The sequence below is a fragment of the Pan paniscus genome, chromosome 8 (genome assembly GCF_029289425.2).
Source record: "Pan paniscus chromosome 8, NHGRI_mPanPan1-v2.0_pri, whole genome shotgun sequence".
Classification (NCBI taxonomy): Eukaryota; Metazoa; Chordata; class Mammalia; order Primates; family Hominidae; genus Pan; species Pan paniscus.
This window is the reverse complement of record NC_073257.2, coordinates 13,723,268-13,741,421: the sequence shown is the minus strand read 5'-3', so window position 1 is coordinate 13,741,421 and position 18,154 is coordinate 13,723,268. Positions and strand designations below refer to the sequence as shown.

The 18,154-nt window shown below is 48.1% G+C and overlaps 1 protein-coding gene across 2 annotated transcripts in view; it reads left to right on the top strand.

The window, feature by feature from the left end:
• Positions 1–18,154, top strand: part of ADARB2 (adenosine deaminase RNA specific B2 (inactive)) — a 568,492-nt gene that overhangs the window by 537,787 nt on the left and 12,551 nt on the right. For both annotated transcript variants that reach the window (XM_034929862.3, XM_003827767.6), the window contains one exon: positions 2,987–3,168. In XM_034929862.3, coding sequence (XP_034785753.1) covers positions 2,987–3,168 — 182 coding nt within the window. The remainder of the gene's footprint in view (positions 1–2,986; positions 3,169–18,154) is intronic.

Genomic DNA, 18,154 nt, shown 5'->3' with positions numbered 1-18,154 from the left:
TTTGGTCTGTCCTCTGGTCTCAGATTCAAGGGAAGAAGCCAAATCCCTCAACCGCTCCTCAAAAATGTCGGCCTTGGCCGGACACGGTGACTCACACCTGTGGTTCCAGCACTGTGGGAGGCCAAGGTCAGTGGATGGCTTGAGCCCAGGAGTTCGAGACCAGCCTGGGCAACAAAGGAAGACTCTGCCTCTATGAAAAAATACAAAATAATTAGGCTGCGGCGAGCTATGGTTGCACCACTTGCACCACCATACTCCAGCCTGGGTGACAGAGTGAGACCCTGTCTAAAAAAAAAAACACACACACACACAAAGACCAGGTGCAGTGGCTCACACTTGTAATCCCAGCACTTAAGGAGGCTGAGGTGGGAGGATCGCTTGAGCCCAGGAGTTCAAGACCAACCTGGGCAATATGGCAAAACCATGTCTCTATTTAAAAAAAAAAACAAAACAAACAACCAGAAAACACTTCCCATTGTTCCCTGAAGGAAAAGCTCAGTTACAAAAAATCTCCTTTCCCAGGATTTGTTACCATTCTCTGACTTATCGGTGAACATCAAGGAAAAGATTGACTCTGAAGAGCCACCATCCAAGATCCAGGGAGACACACTGTGGAATCTGTGGAATGAAGGTCCTCGGTGACAGGCGCTGTGTGTCCTCCGACCATCCGAGATCCAGGCAGACATGATGTGGAATGAAGGTCCTCGGTGACAGGCGCTGTGTGTCCTCCGACCATCCGAGATCCAGGCAGACATGATGTGGAATGAAGGTCCTCGGTGACAGGCGCTGTGTGTCCTCCGACCATCCGAGATCCAGGCAGACACGCTGTGGAATGAAGGTCCTCGGTGACAGGCGCTCTGTGACCTCTGACCGTCCGAGATCTAGCAGACATGATGTGGAATGAAGGTCCTCGGTGACAGGCGCTGTGTGTCCTCCGACCATCCGAGATCCAGGCAGACACGCTGTGGAATGAAGGTCGTCGGTGACAGGCGCTCTGTGACCTCTGACCGTCCGAGATCTAGCAGACATGATGTGGAATGAAGGTCCTCGGTGACAGGCGCTGTGTGTCCTCCGACCATCCGAGATCCAGGCAGACACGCTGTGGAATGAAGGTCCTCGGTGACAGGCGCTCTGTGACCTCTGACCGTCCGAGATCTAGCAGACATGATGTGGAATGAAGGTCCTCGGTGACAGGCGCTGTGTGTCCTCCGACCATCCGAGATCCAGGCAGACACGCTGTGGAATGAAGGTCCTCGGTGACAGGCACTGTGTGTCCTCCGACCATCCGAGATCCAGGCAGACACGCTGTGGAATGAAGGTCCTCGGTGACAGGCGCTGTGTGTCCTCCGACCATCCGAGATCCAGGCAGACACTCTGTGGAATGAAGGTCCTCGGTGACAGGCGCTCTGTGGCCTACGACCATCCGAGATCCAGGCAGACACTCTGTGGAATGAAGGTCCTCGGTGACAGGTGCTCTGTGGCCTCCATCTCATCCTACCCTTCAGAGCGCCCGACCTCACCCCTCTGGTAGAAGCTCGCACATCCAGTGGCCAGCCCTTCCCTTGCTTTCTGGGAGAAGCACTGTGACTTGTAGAAATGACCACAATATTTTTTTAAATGAAGTTATGCAAATCTGATAGACTGAATAAATGTTTCATAAAACCAATGACTGTTTAAATTGTAGGACTAAATTGTTTGTATATAAATATTACCTTTTATATTCCATTTGAGTTTTATGTAGATGAGCACATTACTTTAATGACCTGCATTTGCGGAGGGAGAGAGGGAGAGCGGCTCCCCGAAACCCCCACCAGCCAGATGGCTGCCTTTTCTTGCATGAGATTAAAAGATGTTTCTCATTCACGGAGATGCTTCTGAGGCAAATTAATATCGCTGGCTAAATTGCTTGTGTTTTTGGAATAAAATTTAAAGAGAACTTTTTAAAGCAATTGGTGTCACGGGTTCTCGGAGAAGATTACTCTCCAGGTAGATTCGGTAATTAATGGAAAGAATTCTGTGTTAATTGACTGCTTCAGGAAGGGAAATGTAATGACTCCTTATTAATCATGAAAAGAGACGCTGCATGCGGGGATGGCAGTAATTGCTCTAACAGTGGAGAAATGTTAATTAATGAAAAGAACAATGATGTAAGAAATTAGCTACGTAACGCTTGCTGCTGAAGGAGGTAGGATTTTAAGCACATTATTTAGAGTGGAAACCATAGAATGTTGCTTCAAAAAACACACACATGGAACCTCTTGCCACTCAAATTTAAGGGGAAAAAATGTCAGTGCTCTTGGCATTTTTGCTTGAGGAAGCAAAAACATTCACCCAGAGCTATATTTATTTCAAACAAAATGGCCTTGTTGTTCATCTCCAATCTGGGCTTCTGAAACCAAAATCATGCCCAGACCAAAACAAGGTCATTTGTTAATGTAATTTCAACACAATAGGTCATTTTGACTGCTAAGGACAAAGGGAGTACTAAGTATTTTTCCCTAAACTAAAATAAACAAATTCCATTTATAGTATTTCCCAGCTAATATAAAGAAAAATTCAGATTCACTTTTGGGATGGAGTATCTTTTTAAAAAAATCTAATTCTAAGTCCCACAGAGAACATAACAGTTTCCACTCTAACGACTCATTTTCAGAAGAGAGCAGCATTTGTTAGCACACATGGGCCTGTGGAGCCCAGTCCCAGGCAACAGTGTCCCCAGAGCCCCAGTGATGGCTGGGTTGGGTCTGGGGCACTCCCAGGGAGCCCCCCAAGGTCTGCACGATGGGAAGACTGACAGGTCCTCAGGACCAGGCCGCAGAGGGGCGGAGGACCAGGCTCCCTGGGCTCCTGGGGAGGGTCCTGCTGACCGCTGGCTCTCCCCTGGGAAGACTGACAGGTCCTCAGGACCAGGCCGCAGACGGACAGAGAGGACCAGGCTCCCTGGGCTCCTGGGTGGGGCTCCGCTGACTGCTGGCTCTCCCCACAGGTGGAACGTCCTGGGGCTGCAGGGCGCGCTCCTGTCCCACTTCGTGGAGCCCGTGTACCTGCAGAGCATCGTGGTGGGCAGCCTGCACCACACGGGCCACCTCGCACGCGTCATGAGCCACCGCATGGAGGGTGTCGGCCAGCTGCCCGCCTCCTACCGGCACAACCGGCCTCTCCTCAGCGGTAAGAACCCCCGTCCCGGGGGCCCTCCACCTCCTTCCCACCACCAGGTCAGACACAGGTGTGCCCGGCAGTGCCATCCCTCGCAGACTTCATCCATGTTGGCTAGTGGCAATTTAGGATTTAATGGGCAAAGTCCTACGATTTTAAAAAGAAAAAATGAAAGGTTTCAGCATCTCTCTGCATATAGCAATAGGCCAGGTCCTGATGTGAATTCGTGATTGTGTGATGGTGCTGTTTTCACAGCGGTGTCTGAAGGAGTTCTGAAAACAGAATCACTAGTGTTGGGCTCACCCAAGAGGCCCCACCTGCCCACCTGGCCGCCCACCTGCCCACCTGGCCGCCCACAGGAGGCGATGCTGAGGAAGAGCCAGGTGGGCGAGGAGGGGCGCGGGGGGGGGGGGGGGGGGGGGGGCGCCAAGGTCACGTGGCCAGAGCGGAGAGCGGGTCTTCGGAACCCAGGGCCCCGGGCCCTCCACACCCTCCAGAGGCTGCAAGGTGACTCCGCGAGTACTGAGCCGGCTCCGCACCAGGATTCCCCACAGCCCAGATGTCCTCAGAGACCCGAGCCTCCCCAAGCCTCTACTTCCCCACGTTACCTGGGGCCTGCCCGGGCTGCCTGGCACACAGCCAGCTGCAAGGATGAAGAGTCCCTTGGCAGCTGTGAGGTGCCCTAGAAAGACCCGGGAGTGGTCTCGGGAGGGTTTTGTGAAGGACACGCTGACAGGAGGCGACTCCTGGCCTTTCACAGGAACAGCGGGAAGCGTGGGTGGGTTTCCGAATCACCGCCAGCCTCATGCTGGGGCTGCAGAACACCAGGTCTTTGAGTCAGCCTCCCTTGCTGGAGTCGGAGAACTCTCTGAAGGGCCTGCCTGTGGCAGGATCAGGCAGATACGTGGGGGAAACGGAGAAAAACCTCTGCCCCAGCAAGGAGAGGATTTTCACCTGTTTGGCAAGTGGCCCCTGCACTCTTTTTCTGCGCGTTTTCCTTAGGCCATCCCCGTTCTTTGTCCAGCACCTGCTGAAGGGCTTATTTAAGCTTGCGCAGCACAAGGAAATATGGAGTACAAATGCAACCGTGCCCTCCCCAAGCCACCGTCAACGGAGCAGGTTTTGCCCTCCCTGGGCACTGGCATGTCACCCTCAGCAGCCAGTCTCCCAGTGCTGATTTTCAATCATGTGTCCATCTGGGAACATGTCAACATAAATAAAAACAGGAATTTCCAATCCTAAGTGTGAACACAGTGAATTTTAGAAAACGCAATTAGAGAAATTCAGATCCACCTGACATCATTGAGTGGCACAGATAATAGCCAAGCCCGAGAGACACCTGTCTGCTTCCGATCCCAGGTGGCACCTGCCACACCACAGCCAGTGCAGCCTGACTAAATATTTCAGCCTCCATTTACATGCTTATTGGGAATCTGGTTTTCATTATTTTGGAGACGCAAATGAGCCTAAATCTTGGTACCTTGCCTGCATGCAACCCCTAAGCTGTCCCTGCATTGTTCTTGATGGACATTTAAAAACCAATCATGCAAATTTTGAAAAGAAGTCATCAGAATTTCTTGCACCAAAAGAAAGACAGATCTTGCACAGGGATAATAATAAAAAGCACCCTCAAATAAGCAAATGAAGTTTGCTTGAAGCTTCCCTCAAGGTCAGTTTGCAGAACTGCCTTAGAAAATGAAGATTATGTATTAGCAGTATGAGGCCCAGCAATTTAGATATGGCTAAATCAGCTCTGAGTCAAAAAGAAGCAACCAAGCTGAAAAAGACACCCTTACTCACACAGTCACGGGATGCATAGTAATGTTCTTGAAGGACATACTTGAAAAATTCTGCACTTTCCAGTCTAAACCTATGGCAAAACTTCAGGACCAGAAGCCCATTTCGAGGCTGTCTCAAACCCTGAATCCTTCAGCAAAAGTTGCATTATTTCCTGAGTACAGATAGCCTAAAGGAGTTTGCCCTTGGTCCTTCTCAGTGAATTCAGTAAGATGAACAAAATGATGGGGATAGTAATTAATAAAAGTCTATGCTTTGAATAATCATCCTTTTAGGAAAAAGTGAGATGAAATAGCCACTTTGACAGGCTGTTCCACCAAGCTGAGGATATATGCTTCTCTGAGCTTTCAACATCAAGGCTAAATTTTTATTTCTCTTCATCAAGACAAAAAAAATCTGGGTAGGATAAATTCGCTGTTTGTGTTAACGGCATATTAAACAGAGATGTTGTCAATGATTAATTTCTTAGTCCACGCTGCAGATAAAACTGTGATTATTTTTACAGCCCACCTCAAGGTCTTGGCAACGAACATGAAATCTGAGAGATGGACCCAGAGAATCGATTGTTAGAACCATGACTTGTTTAAGACTCTTGGTTTATGTTCATGTGATGAACATTGCAGTGTTGGTGATAAAATAGAGGAGAGCACGGGCTGTCTTCCTCCACAGCACACACTTTCCTGGAGTGTGAAAAGGGCCAGCAGGGGCGTCCGAAGCCCTTTCAGGCATCCATGTTTCACAGCAACACCATTTGTCAGAAAAGAAGTTAGATACGTACTGAAATGTGAAGTCACATATGTACTGAAATGTGTACCAATACTAATAGCTTATGAAATTTCCCAATGCCACCTATTTTTGGCATTCAAAGTCTCTCTCTGTTGCCATTTATGTCCATTTTTTTTATGAGTCCAGATTTTCAAAATGTTGTCACACTAAGTTGAGGAAAATTCTATGGAGTATCAGACCTCTTTAATTCAGGAGAAATTTCTGAAATTAATTATAATTAAGAGTATTTTACAAAATAACATAGTGAAGCAGTAGCAAATATTTTATCCAGATGGTAAGTGATTTGCAATATTATTTTTACATTAAAACAGAGGTCTATTTTGGAGTAACCTACAAAATTTTTACAAATGTTTAGTAATAAACACATAAGCATTACAAAAATATTTTAGCAGCCTGCTGTTTCTTACAGTCACTAGAGCTAGAAATTTATCTTCCTATGCCCTTGCAGGAATTTTTGGTGGAAAAAAATTATAAATCTTGCTAGAACAATCTAAAAAGCAGTCTTAGCTAAGCGTGGTGGCTCATGCCTGTAATCCGAGCACTTTGGAAGGCTGAGGTGGGAGGATCACTTGAGGCCAGGAGTTTGAGACCAGCCTGGCCAACATAGCCAGACTCCATGTCTACAGAAAAAAAAAAGAAAGAAAGAAAAGAAATCCTAATATCTTTTCATGAAAACTAAAAAAGTTAAATTCAACAAAGAACTATTTAATAAGACATTTTTATAGATTGGCACAGAACTTTCTAGGCAAATTAGATGGCACATAGCTTATGATAAATATAAAATTATTGAAAAACCTTGTTTTCATTTTCTGGAGAATCCTTTTAAAAATATTTTGTATAATAATTAATTTTCATTTAATTTCCACCATGATCTTAAGGAATTGTTTCCCAATAGAATTTACGCAACGAACTTAATTACATTGCTCCTGAGAATTGTATCATTAACTCCAGGAAAATACTTCCATTGTGAATACATTAAATGTATCCAACATCGAGAAATCGATCAGCATAATCCAGGCATTTGCTTAATCATTCAGCAAATGTGTACTGATGATTTACAAAGTGCCGGGCACAATCCTACATTGAGAATAGAGCAGTGAACAAAATAGTCAAAGATCCATACCTCAGGGTGATTGCATTCCAGTAGGGGAGACGGACAAACAAAATATGAGTGCTTTGTCAAAAAAAAAAAAAGGCAAAAGAAGGATTAAAAAGTGACCCTCAGCCCTAATAAAAGGATCAGGAGCACTCTCAGTGTTGTGGTGACACTGCGCAGAGTCCTAGAGGAATGAGGGAATGGAGCTGGGAGAAGGGCTCCCACAGGGTTTTGGGAAACAGGCAGGGTTGGGCTGAGAGTATGAGGTAAGCGGACGGGAGAGAGAGGCACTCTGGAAAGGCTGCAGCGGGCTTCCTCTCCCTTCTCACCAAGGGAAGATTCCAGCTGGTTTCAGGCTGCTGTTTGGTTCCCAGACCTGAAACAATCACATGGGCCTCGATTCAGTGGGGTTACGAAGGTGGTCACAGGGCTAACGGGAAAAGCACAGACTAGGACGGTGCCATAAAAGCCAACTGGCCCCCACCATCATCTTAGGATGCCAGACTCTCCCCACTGTGCTTTGCTGGCTCGGGGGCTAGAAAGCCTCACCCTGCTGCAGTGAGCCATACCTCCCTTCAGAAGCCTCGGGCTAAGAGCACCATCCCTCTTCTTCTGAACCAGGATCAGCCTCTCCATGGATTCAGAAGCCTCAGGCTGACAGCACCATCCCAATTCTTCTGAACCGGGATCAGCCTCTCCATGGACATCCCTCATTGCTCACAGCCACACCCCTGGAGTCAAAACTCTGAGCTTTCTCTGGCATGAAAACCTTTCAACGTCATCTCTGCCTAGATGTGCTCTCCCACCCAGGCCTGCAAAACTCTGCCATTCTGAGAGAGAAATGTTTGCCAGTCATAAAACTTAACAAGGGACTAAAGACCCTTATCTTAAAAAAACAAAAGAAAACTGTGTACAGCATTGACAGATACTGAATGATGGTTCCCTGAAGATTCTGTAAAACTGGAGAATCCCACTCCCCATGGGACTGCACCACAAACCCTGAGGATGGCGGGAGATGTTGGCAGGGGCACCTGCAATTCTCCTTGGTGGCACCAAGGAGAGTGCCACAAGAGTGAACAGGAGAGGGAAAAGTTGCCAAGCCAGGACCTGGGGAAGGACAGGGATGGGAGGGGAGATCTTCCCATAAGAGTCCCTGAGAAGCTGAAGGGCTGAGAGGTGCTTCAGCACCCACGGGAGGCTAAGGGGGCGGGTCGGCCTGCCTCCCAGGGCCAAGGTGGGCTCAAGGCAAACAGCCCCTTACAGTGTTTACAGCTTGAAATGGTCTCCACTCCTGATTTAAATTAAGACGGTCCTCTTACTCATTAGATCAAAATAACTCTACAAAAAATTATAAATAGAATATTGCCACACACAAAAAATAAGCAGACACAGGAGATAAAACCCAAATCCAGAAGAAACAACAGGCAGCAGGACAGACGCTCCAGTTGGAGTTGCAGACACAGACCCTAATATGACCACGCTCAGTAGGAGAAAGGACATTTTCTTTTTTCTTTTTTTTATTATACTTTAAGTTTTAGGGTACATGTGCACAATGTGCAGGTTAGTTACATATGTATACATGTGCCATGCTGGTGCGCTGCACCCACTAACTCGTCATCTAGCATTAGGTATATCTCCCAATGCTATCCCTCCCCCCTCCCCCCACCCCACAACAGTCCCCAGAGTGTGATATTCCCCTTCCTGTGTCCATGTGATCTCATTGTTCAATTCCCACCTATGAGTGAGAATATGCGGTGTTTGGCTTTTTGTTCTTGCTATAGTTTACTGAGAATGATGATTTCCAATTTCATCCATGTCCCTACAAATGACATGAACTCATCATTTTTTATGGCTGCATAGTATTCCATGGTGTATATGTGCCACATTTTCTTAATCCAGTCTATCATTGTTGGACATTTGGGTTGGTTCCAAGTCTTTGCTATTGTGAATAATGCTGCAATAAACATACGTGTGCATGTGTCTTTATAGCAGCATGATTTATAATACCTTGGGTATATACCCAGTAATGGGATGGCTGGGTCAAATGGTATTTCTAGTTCTAGATCCCTGAGGAATCGCCACACTGACTTCCACAATGGTTGAACTAGTTTATAGTCCCACCAACAGTGTTAAACTGTTCCTATTTCTCCACATCCTCTCCAGCACCTGTTGTTTCCTGACTTTTAATGATTGCCATTCTAACTGGTGTGAGATGGTATCTCATTGTGGTTTTGATTTGCATTTCTCTGATGGCCAGTGATGATGAGCATTTTTTCATGTGTTTTTTGGCTGCATAAATGTCTTCTTTTGAGAAGTGTCTGTTCATGTCCTTCGCCCACTTTTTGATGGGGTTGTTCGTTTTTTTCTTGTAAATTGGTTTGAGTTCATTGTAGATTCTGGATATTAGCCCTTTGTCAGATGAGTAGGTTGCAAAAATTTTCTCCCATTTTGTAGGTTGCCTGTTCACTCTGATGGTAGTTTCTTTTGCTGTGCAGAAGCTCTTTAGTTTAATTAGATCCCATTTAGAAGCTCTTTAGTTTAATTAGATCCCATTTGTCAATTTTGTCTTTTGTTGCCATTGCTTTTGGTGTTTTAGACATGAAGTCCTTGCCCATGCCTATGTCCTGAATGGTAATGCCTAGGTTTTCTTCTAGGGTTTTTATGGTTTTAGGTCTAACGTTTAAATCTTTAATCCATCTTGAATTGATTTTTGTATAAGGTGTAAGGAAGGGATCCAGTTTCAGCTTTCTACATATGGCTAGCCAGTTTTCCCAGCACCATTTATTAAATAGGGAATCCTTTCCCCATTGCTTGTTTTTCTCAGGTTTGTCAAAGATCAGATAGTTGTAGATATGCGGTGTTATTTCTGAGGGCTCTGTTATGTTCCATTGATCTATATCTCTGTTTTGGTACCAGTACCATGCTGTTTTGGTTACTGTAGCCTTGTAGTATAGTTTGAAGTCAGGTAGTGTGATGCCTCCAGCTTTGTTCTTTTGGCTCAGGATTGACTTGGTGATGCGGGCTCTTTTTTGGTTCCATATGAACTTTCAAGTAGTTTTTTCCAATTCTGTGAAGAAACTCATTGGTAGCTTGATGGGGATGGCATTGAATCTGTAAATTACCTTGGGCAGTATGGCCATTTTCACGATATTGATTCTTCCTACCCATGAGCATGGAATGTTCTTCCATTTGTTTGTATCCTCTTTTATTTCCTTGAGCAGTGGTTTGTAGTTCTCCTTGAAGAGGTCCTTCACATCCCTTATAAGTTGGATTCCTAGGTATTTTATTCTCTTTGAAGCAATTGTGAATGGGAGTTAACTGATTTGGCTCTCTGTTTGTTGTTGGTGTATAAGAATGCTTGTGATTTTTGTACATTGATTTTGTATCCCGAGACTTTGCTGAAGTTGCTTATCAGCTTAAGGAGATTTGGAGTTGAGACAATGGGGTTTTCTAGATATACAATCATGTCATCTGCAAACAGGGACAATTTGACTTCCTCTTTTCCTAATTGGACACCCTTTATTTCCTTCTCCTGCCTAATTGCCCTGGCCAGAACTTCCAACACTATGTTGAATAGGAGTGGTGAGAGAGGGCATCCCTGTCTTGTGCCAGTTTTCAAAGGGAATGCTTCCAGTTTTTGCCCATTACGATATTGGCTGTGGGTTTGTCATAGATAGCTCTTATTATTTTGAAATACGTCCCATCAATACCTAATTTATTGAGAGTTTTTAACATGAAGGGTTGTTCAATTTTGTCAAAGGCTTTTTCTGCATCTATTGAGATAATCATGTGGCTTTTGTCTTTGGCTCTGTTTATATGCTGGATTACATTTATTGATTTGCATATATTGAACCAGCCTTGCATCCCAGGGATGAAGCCCACTTGATCATGGTGGATAAGCTTTTTGATGTGCTGCTGGATTCGTTTTGCCAGTATTTTGTTGAGGATTTTTGCATCAATGTTCATCAAGGATATTGGTCTAAAATTCTCTTTTTTGGTTGTGTCTCTGCCCGGCTTTGGTATCAGACAAGATGGAACACTTAGGGGGAGAGATGAAAGCTCAGAAAAAAACAGAACCAAATAGGAATTTCAGAAATACAGAAAATAAAATAATTTGTTTAACAGAGGATGGTTCAATACCAAATAAACACAGCACAAGAGAGAATTAATAAATGGGAGCACAGTTCTGAAGAAAACATCCAGAACGCAGCACAGAAGGCAGAAATGATATATGGAGGATGGATGAATAGATAGATGGTAGATAGATAGATAGATAGATAGATAGATAGATAGATAGATAGATAGATAATAGATAGATGATAGATAGATGATAGATAGAGATTGATAGATATTTATTTTAAGAAATCAGCTCATGCAATCGTGTAGGCTGGCAAGTCTAAAATGCACAGGGCAGGCCGGCAAGCTGGAAGTTTCAGCAGCAGTGGCAGTGGCACGTCTAGAGTCCACAAGCCATGTGGAGGCAGAATTTATTTCTCTTCACAGAACCTGAGTCTTTGCTCTTCGGGCCTTCAGCAGATTGGACGAGGCCCAGCCATGTTGCAGAGCATAACCTGCTCTATTCAAAGTCTAATGAGTTAAATGTTAATCGCGTTGAATGTGCCTTCCCAGCAATACCTGGGACTGCTGGTTAATCTCGCAGTTAATCTAGTTGGGTGCTACAGCCTAGCCAAGGGGGAAACATAAAATGAACCATCACACACAGAAAGTACAAAAGAGTGAAGAGAGCAGGAAAGTCTGAATGCATGTAATAAGAGTTCCAGATAAAGAAAGAAAAGGTAATGGAACAGGAGAGATATTTAAAGAGATCATAACTAAGAATTTTCCAAGACAAACAAAAAGCATCCAAATGCAGATTTGAAAAGCACATTATACCCCAAGAATAACTTTTTTAAATTCTCATCTCAGTGGTTAAATTGCTGAAAAACAGAGACCAAAAAAATCTTAAAAGCAGTCAGGAAATGAAAGACAAACTCACTTCAAAGGAGCTAAATCAGACTGGTAACTGATTCTCAGAAGACAAAAAAACAATGAAATGGCATCTTTAAAATGCCGATAGAAAAACAATCTCAACTTACAATCTGATATCAAGAAAAAGCATCCTTCAAAAACGAAGGTGAGACAGCGTTTGCAGACAAACACTGACAGAGTCTAACTCTGGTGGACTCACTCTCCAGAAAACACTCCATGTGTTATTTGGGCTTAAGAAAAACAATCTCAAATGAGTAATGCTGACTGAAGAACAATGAAAACCAGCCATACTTTTATCCAGTTTGAAACCTGGCATATTACTACATTTTGAGTACTAGGGCACAAAAATACATAATTTGGAACAGCAAAAGACCCCATTCCCCCAAAGTCCCTTTGTCCCATATCTTTTGAAATAATGACAATCCTTACAGAAGCCAAAAATCATGTCTTTATCAGGCTGAAAAATGAAAAATGCAGATTCTTTCCTCTGCCATGGAAATTTCACATCTTCTGAAGCCTCCTGTGAGCCTCTGCACTTTAACCTCGGGGGAACCTGAGCGGTCGTCCATCCTCCCGACTCCTCGGCGGTCTCTTAGGAATAAAGTTCCTGGAGATCAGTGGAGGCACAAACCCTCCTGAGAGGACACCGCCCAGGCCTTGGCATCCCCGGACATCACTGCCGTCCCAGCAGAACTCACACCCGGGACATTCACAGACGGTGCAGCCAGCGTGGCCCGTTCCACGCCCTGCAGATGCCTGCCTTCCACCCTCAACACCTCCACCTCAAACCAGTCACATGAGGGAAGGCGAGGAAAAGCCACCATGGCCTCTGTGTTTTCAACATTCATATTCCCTTCTGGCTTGCAGGAATCCACAGAATTTTCTTTCTTTTGAGACGGAGTCTCGCTCTGTCACCCAGGCGGGAATGCAGTGGCGCGATCTCGGCTCACTGCAACCTCTGCCTCCCGGGTTCACGCCATTCTCCTGCCTCAGACTCCCAAGTAGCTGGGACTACAGGCACCCGCCACCAGGCTGGCTAATTTTTTTTTGTATTTTTAATAGAGACAGGGTTTCACCATGTTAGCCAGGGTGGTCATGGCTCATGATCCACCCGCCTTGGCCTCCCAAAGTGCTGGATTACAGGCGTAAGCCACCATGCCAGGCCGAACCCACAGAAGTTTTTAGGACTATCTCACAGCAGAAAGAACCAGCTGTCCATCCTCAGTTAACCCCACCATCTCCAGCCTCCATAGTACATTTTATGTTTCTTATAGAATGTGCTGTATCAAAGCAAAACAGCAGCTATAAAATTACTGGCAATTATAAAGACATTCATATCAATGATAATGAATAAAACGGCATTAATACAGCCTTAGAAGTTAGTTACCCCAAATCCATAAGTCCACATTAAATTTACCAGCTCTTCCATTAAGGGTGTGTGGGTGTGCGTGAGAGAGAGAAAGACCCCACAGCGTGTCTGGCCATATAGAAAACTCAGGAGATCTCTCTGATTCCTTTAGCTTTATGAATCTGTGCAGGCCCAGATGGCATGCTGTTTCATTCACTCTGCAAAATTAAATGCAGTGCTACCCAGTGACACAGACTTGCCTCACTGCATGTAAAAATTATACTCTTGAAATGTCTTGTGTAAATTTAATTTTGGGAAAGTGAGTTACCTTGTAAATATAGTAGGCTCACTTTGAAGAAATGCTGTAACATCTCACATAATGCCTTTTTAAAGAGGTAAATAAGGATTTTCTTCAAGTCAGGCATCTTTTTATAGCTCCGCGAGCCACAGTAAAACTCACTTTCACAGATGAGTTGTGGATTCGCCCCCCACTGGTCCTAGTAATGGTGATGTAACAGCAGTGGTTGTGGTGATCGTGGTGGTAGTTGAAGCAGTGCTGGTAGGAATGGTTAATTCACTTGTTGGAGGCCACACTGCCAGTATGTCACAGAAGTGAGTCCAGCTTTGCTCTGCTGCCAGAGCCCACTGTTAACATGATTGTGTGTTTTTAGCAAAAAGGTCACACAATCTCATCACGCTGATCTCTGTACACCAGACAGCCTGGCAGAATATTCATGTCAAAGGCTCCAGGACACCAGCTTATTCCTATACAGATGTACTCTGAAATAAGACAGCTCCCTAAAAAATGTTCTCAGAGATGAATGGCCCATATGCTGCATGGTATATTTACAAATTAATAAATGCCAACACATCCCTGAGTTACGTACCAGGTTTAAGAAGCGTCTGTGAGCGTGGTTCCATTACAGATGGCTCAGGGAGAAGCTGCTCAGGTAGCGAGGGCGTTATTCCCAAGGCCGCTTGGGAGCAATTACTAAAAAAATGTGGGGCCTGACCCTGCTCACCACCAGGCTACACAGTGTTTCAGGGACACCTTTTTTCCTCACCCTTCCTTGGGCTTCCTACACAGATTTTCAAATCCAAGGTCCTACCCGACGGAGGCCACCCTCACTCAGCAGGTGCACGTGCCGGGCGCCCCGTGCATCCCCAGGTCGCTCTGCACACCCAGCCAGTGGCACAGAACTGCTCTCTGGGCAGCCCCAGCCCCCCACCCTCCTGGACCATGAGCCCCGCTGGTCCTCATCACACACAGAAGGTCCAGAGGGAAATAAACAGATGCGGGGAGAAGTAGCCCATGAGCTGCCACCTGCAAACCCCTGTTCTACGCCGTGTGGGGCCCAGAGCGTGCAAACCCCTGTTCTACGCAGTGTGGGGCCCAGAGCGTGCAAACCCCCATTCTGTGGAGTGTGGGGCCCAGAGTGTGCAAACCCCCATTCTGCGGAGTGTGGGGCCCAGAGCGTGCAAACCCCTGTTCTACGCCGTGTGGGGCCCAGAGCGTGCAAACCCCTGTTCTACGCAGTGTGGGGCCCAGAGCGTGCAAACCCCCATTCTGTGGAGTGTGGGGCCCAGAGTGTGCAAACCCCCATTCTGCGGAGTGTGGGGCCCAGAGCGTGCAAACCCCTGTTCTGCAGAGTGCGGGGCCCAGAGCGTGCAAACCCCCATTCTACTCAGTGTGGGGCCCAGAGCGTGCAAACCCCCATTCTGTGGAGTGTGGGGCCCAGAGCGTGCAAACCCCTGTTCTATGCAGTGTGGGGCCCAGAGCGTGCAAACCCCCATTCTGCGGAGTGTGGGGCCCAGAGCGTGCAACCCCTGTTCTGCGAAGTGTGGGGCCCAGAGCGTGCAAACCCCCGTTCTGCAGAGTGTGGGGCCCAGAGCGTGCAAACCCCTGTTCTACGCAGTGTGGGGCCCAGAGCGTGCAAACCCCCATTCTACTCAGTGTGGGGCCCAGAGTGTGCAAACCCCCATTCTGCGGAGTGTGGGGCCCAGAGCGTGCAAACCCCTGTTCTGCAGAGTGTGGGGCCCAGAGCGTGCAAACCCCCATTCTACTCAGTGTGGGGCCCAGAGCGTGCAAACCCCCATTCTGCGGAGTGTGGGGCCCAGAGCGTGCAAACCCCTGTTCTATGCAGTGTGGGGCCCAGAGCGTGCAAACCCCCATTCTGCGGAGTGTGGGGCCCAGAGCGTGCAACCCCTGTTCTGCGAAGTGTGGGGCCCAGAGCGTGCAAACCCCCGTTCTGCAGAGTGTGGGGCCCAGAGCGTGCAAACCCCTGTTCTACGCAGTGTGGGGCCCCGAGCGTGCAAACCCCCATTCTACTCAGTGTGGGGCCCAGAGCGTGCAAACCCCCATTCTGCGGAGTGTGGGGCCCAGAGCGTGCAAACCCCTGTTCTATGCAGTGTGGGGCCCAGAGCGTGCAAACCCCCATTCTGCGGAGTGTGGGGCCCAGAGCGTGCAAACCCCCGTTCTGCGAAGTGTGGGGCCCAGAGTGTGCAAACCCCCGTTCTGCGGAGTGTGGGGCCCAGAGCGTGCAAACCCCCGTTCTACGCAGTGTGGGGCCCAGAGCGTGCAAACCCCCGTTCTGCGGAGTGTGGGGCCCAAAGCGTGCAAACCCCCATTCTACTCAGTGTGGGGCCCAGAGCGTGCAAACCCCCGTTCTGCGGAGTGTGGGGCCCAGAGCGTGCAAACCCCCGTTCTGCGGAGTGTGGGGCCCAGAGCGTGCAAACCCCCGTTCTGCGGAGTGTGGGGCCCAGAGCGTGCAAACCCCCGTTCTGCGGAGTGTGGGGCCCAGAGCGTGCAAACCCCCGTTCTGCGGAGTGTGGGGCCCAGAGCGTGCAAACCCCCATTCTACTCAGTGTGGGGCCCAGAGCATGCAAACCCCCATTCTGCGGAGTGTGGGGCCCAGTGCGTGCAAACCCCCGTTCTGCGGAGTGTGGGGCCCAGAGCGTGCAAACCCCCATTCTACTCAGTGTGGGGCCCAGAGCGTGCAAACCCCCGTTCTGCGGAGTGTGGGGCCCAGAGCGTGCAAACCCCCGTTCTGCGGAGTGTGGGGCCCAGAGCGTGCAAACCCCTGTTCTACGCCGTGTGGGGCCCAGAGCGTGCAAACCCCTGTTCTACGCCGTGTGGGGCCCAGAGCGTGCAAACCCCTGTTCTACGCCGTGTGGGGCCCAGAGCGTGGGGCTGCCCCTCCGGGAAGAGCGCTGCTCACTCCGTCCTTAGACCAGTCCCGAAGTTCACTCCCACTGGGCTGGATAATGGCCCCCACCGATGCCAAGTCCTAATCCCTGACCTGTAAATTACCTTGTCTGAAAAAAGGGGTCTTTGCAGATGTGAGTAAACTAGAGGATCGTGAGATGGAAGATGATCTGAATTATCTCAGTGGGCCCTGCCTGCAGCCACCTCTGTCCTTAGAAGAGGGAGGCGGGGGAGATATGGCACATGCAGAGAAGCCGGTAAGGATGCAGGCAGAGATGGGAGTGAAGCCGCTACAAGCCAGAGAGCCTGGGATTGAGCAGAGGCTGGGAGAGTCAAGAAGGGGTCTCTCCAGAGCCTCTGAAGGAGGTACAGCCCTGCCCGCACCTTCAGACTTCCAGCCTCCAGAGCTACGACAGGACAGATTTCTGCTCTTTTAAGCCAACACATGTAGCAATGTGTTACAGCAATCACCTAAAACAAATACAGCCTACAAAAGTACAATTTTCTGTGCATGTGGAAACCACATTAGAATACACAGTATCGTTCCTGTGTTGCCATACACCGAAGGCAGGAGGTGCATCACAGAAGTGTTCCACAGGGTTAATTTGGATTTGTTGTAGCTTCTGGATGCCAGAGGTTCACAGGAATTTTGGCCTCACGGGGTGGCCTGCAGAATGAGAAGCGTGGGACCCCTGTGCAAGCACGTGTACGTGTTTGTCCACAGCACTGGGGTATCTGTGTGCAATTTCTTGGGAGGACGCGTTTCTCCTCGGAGCTCAGCTGCTGATGCTCATGTTTTCTGAGTTCAGACTCCCGCGTGCAATTTCTCAGGAGGAAGCATTTCTCCTTGGAGCTCAGCTGGCCTGATGCTCACGTTTTCTGAGTTCAGACGACACAGGCTCCGTCCCTCAATCGCCACAGGTCTGTTGGCACCTTTCACTGCTGGAGATTCCCTGAATCCCCTCCAGGAGACATTTTGTGCTGTGTACTAGGGAAGGAGGTAGCGCCACGTGTTCGGGGGAAGGAGGTAGCGCCACGTGTTCGGGGGAAGGAGGTAGCGCCACGTGTTCGGGGGAAGGAGGTAGCGCCACGTGTTCTGGGGAAGGAGGTAGCGCCACGTGTTCTGGGGAAGGAGGTAGCGCCACGTGTTCTGGGGAAGGAGGTAGCGCCACGTGTTCTGGGGAAGAAGGTAGGGCCATGTGTTCTGGGTGGACTGGGTCACCAGGTATGTGCTGCTGTGTTATCTTGAGGAACAGGGTGGGACAGGCCTGAGTAGGTGCCCCTGCAGCTGCAGACACCCTCTGTCCTTGGGACTCGAGTTCCGTCTTCAATCAGCCGATGCCCACTTCAGGAGGAATGAGCCAGGAGTTAATGCATTTTCACATTTCCAGCCACAGGAGTTAAAATTAAACACAAGCCAGGCTTTCGTTTCTAGGCCTGAGCACATGTGTCTTCACCTTGTCTGGCTCTATCCACAACTACCGCTAGCAATGCAATCCAGCTGAGTTAAAGTTTAGCCCTAACACCCTTCAACCCTTTCGAAACCCACTTCTCCACGGCCAGGAAGGTGCTCGACAGGAACACCGTGAGCAAGCAACTGGACCAGCTCCCAGAAGGCTCTGCATGTCTTCGTACGGCACCTGGGAAACTGGTGGAAAATTATAAAATCAGTGTACCATGAGAAATCATTCACGTATGAGCAGAAGGCTCCTGAGAAACCAAGTGGCTCCCCCAGGCCAAAATAAATAAAGAAAGGAAGAGCCTGGAGTGACCTGAT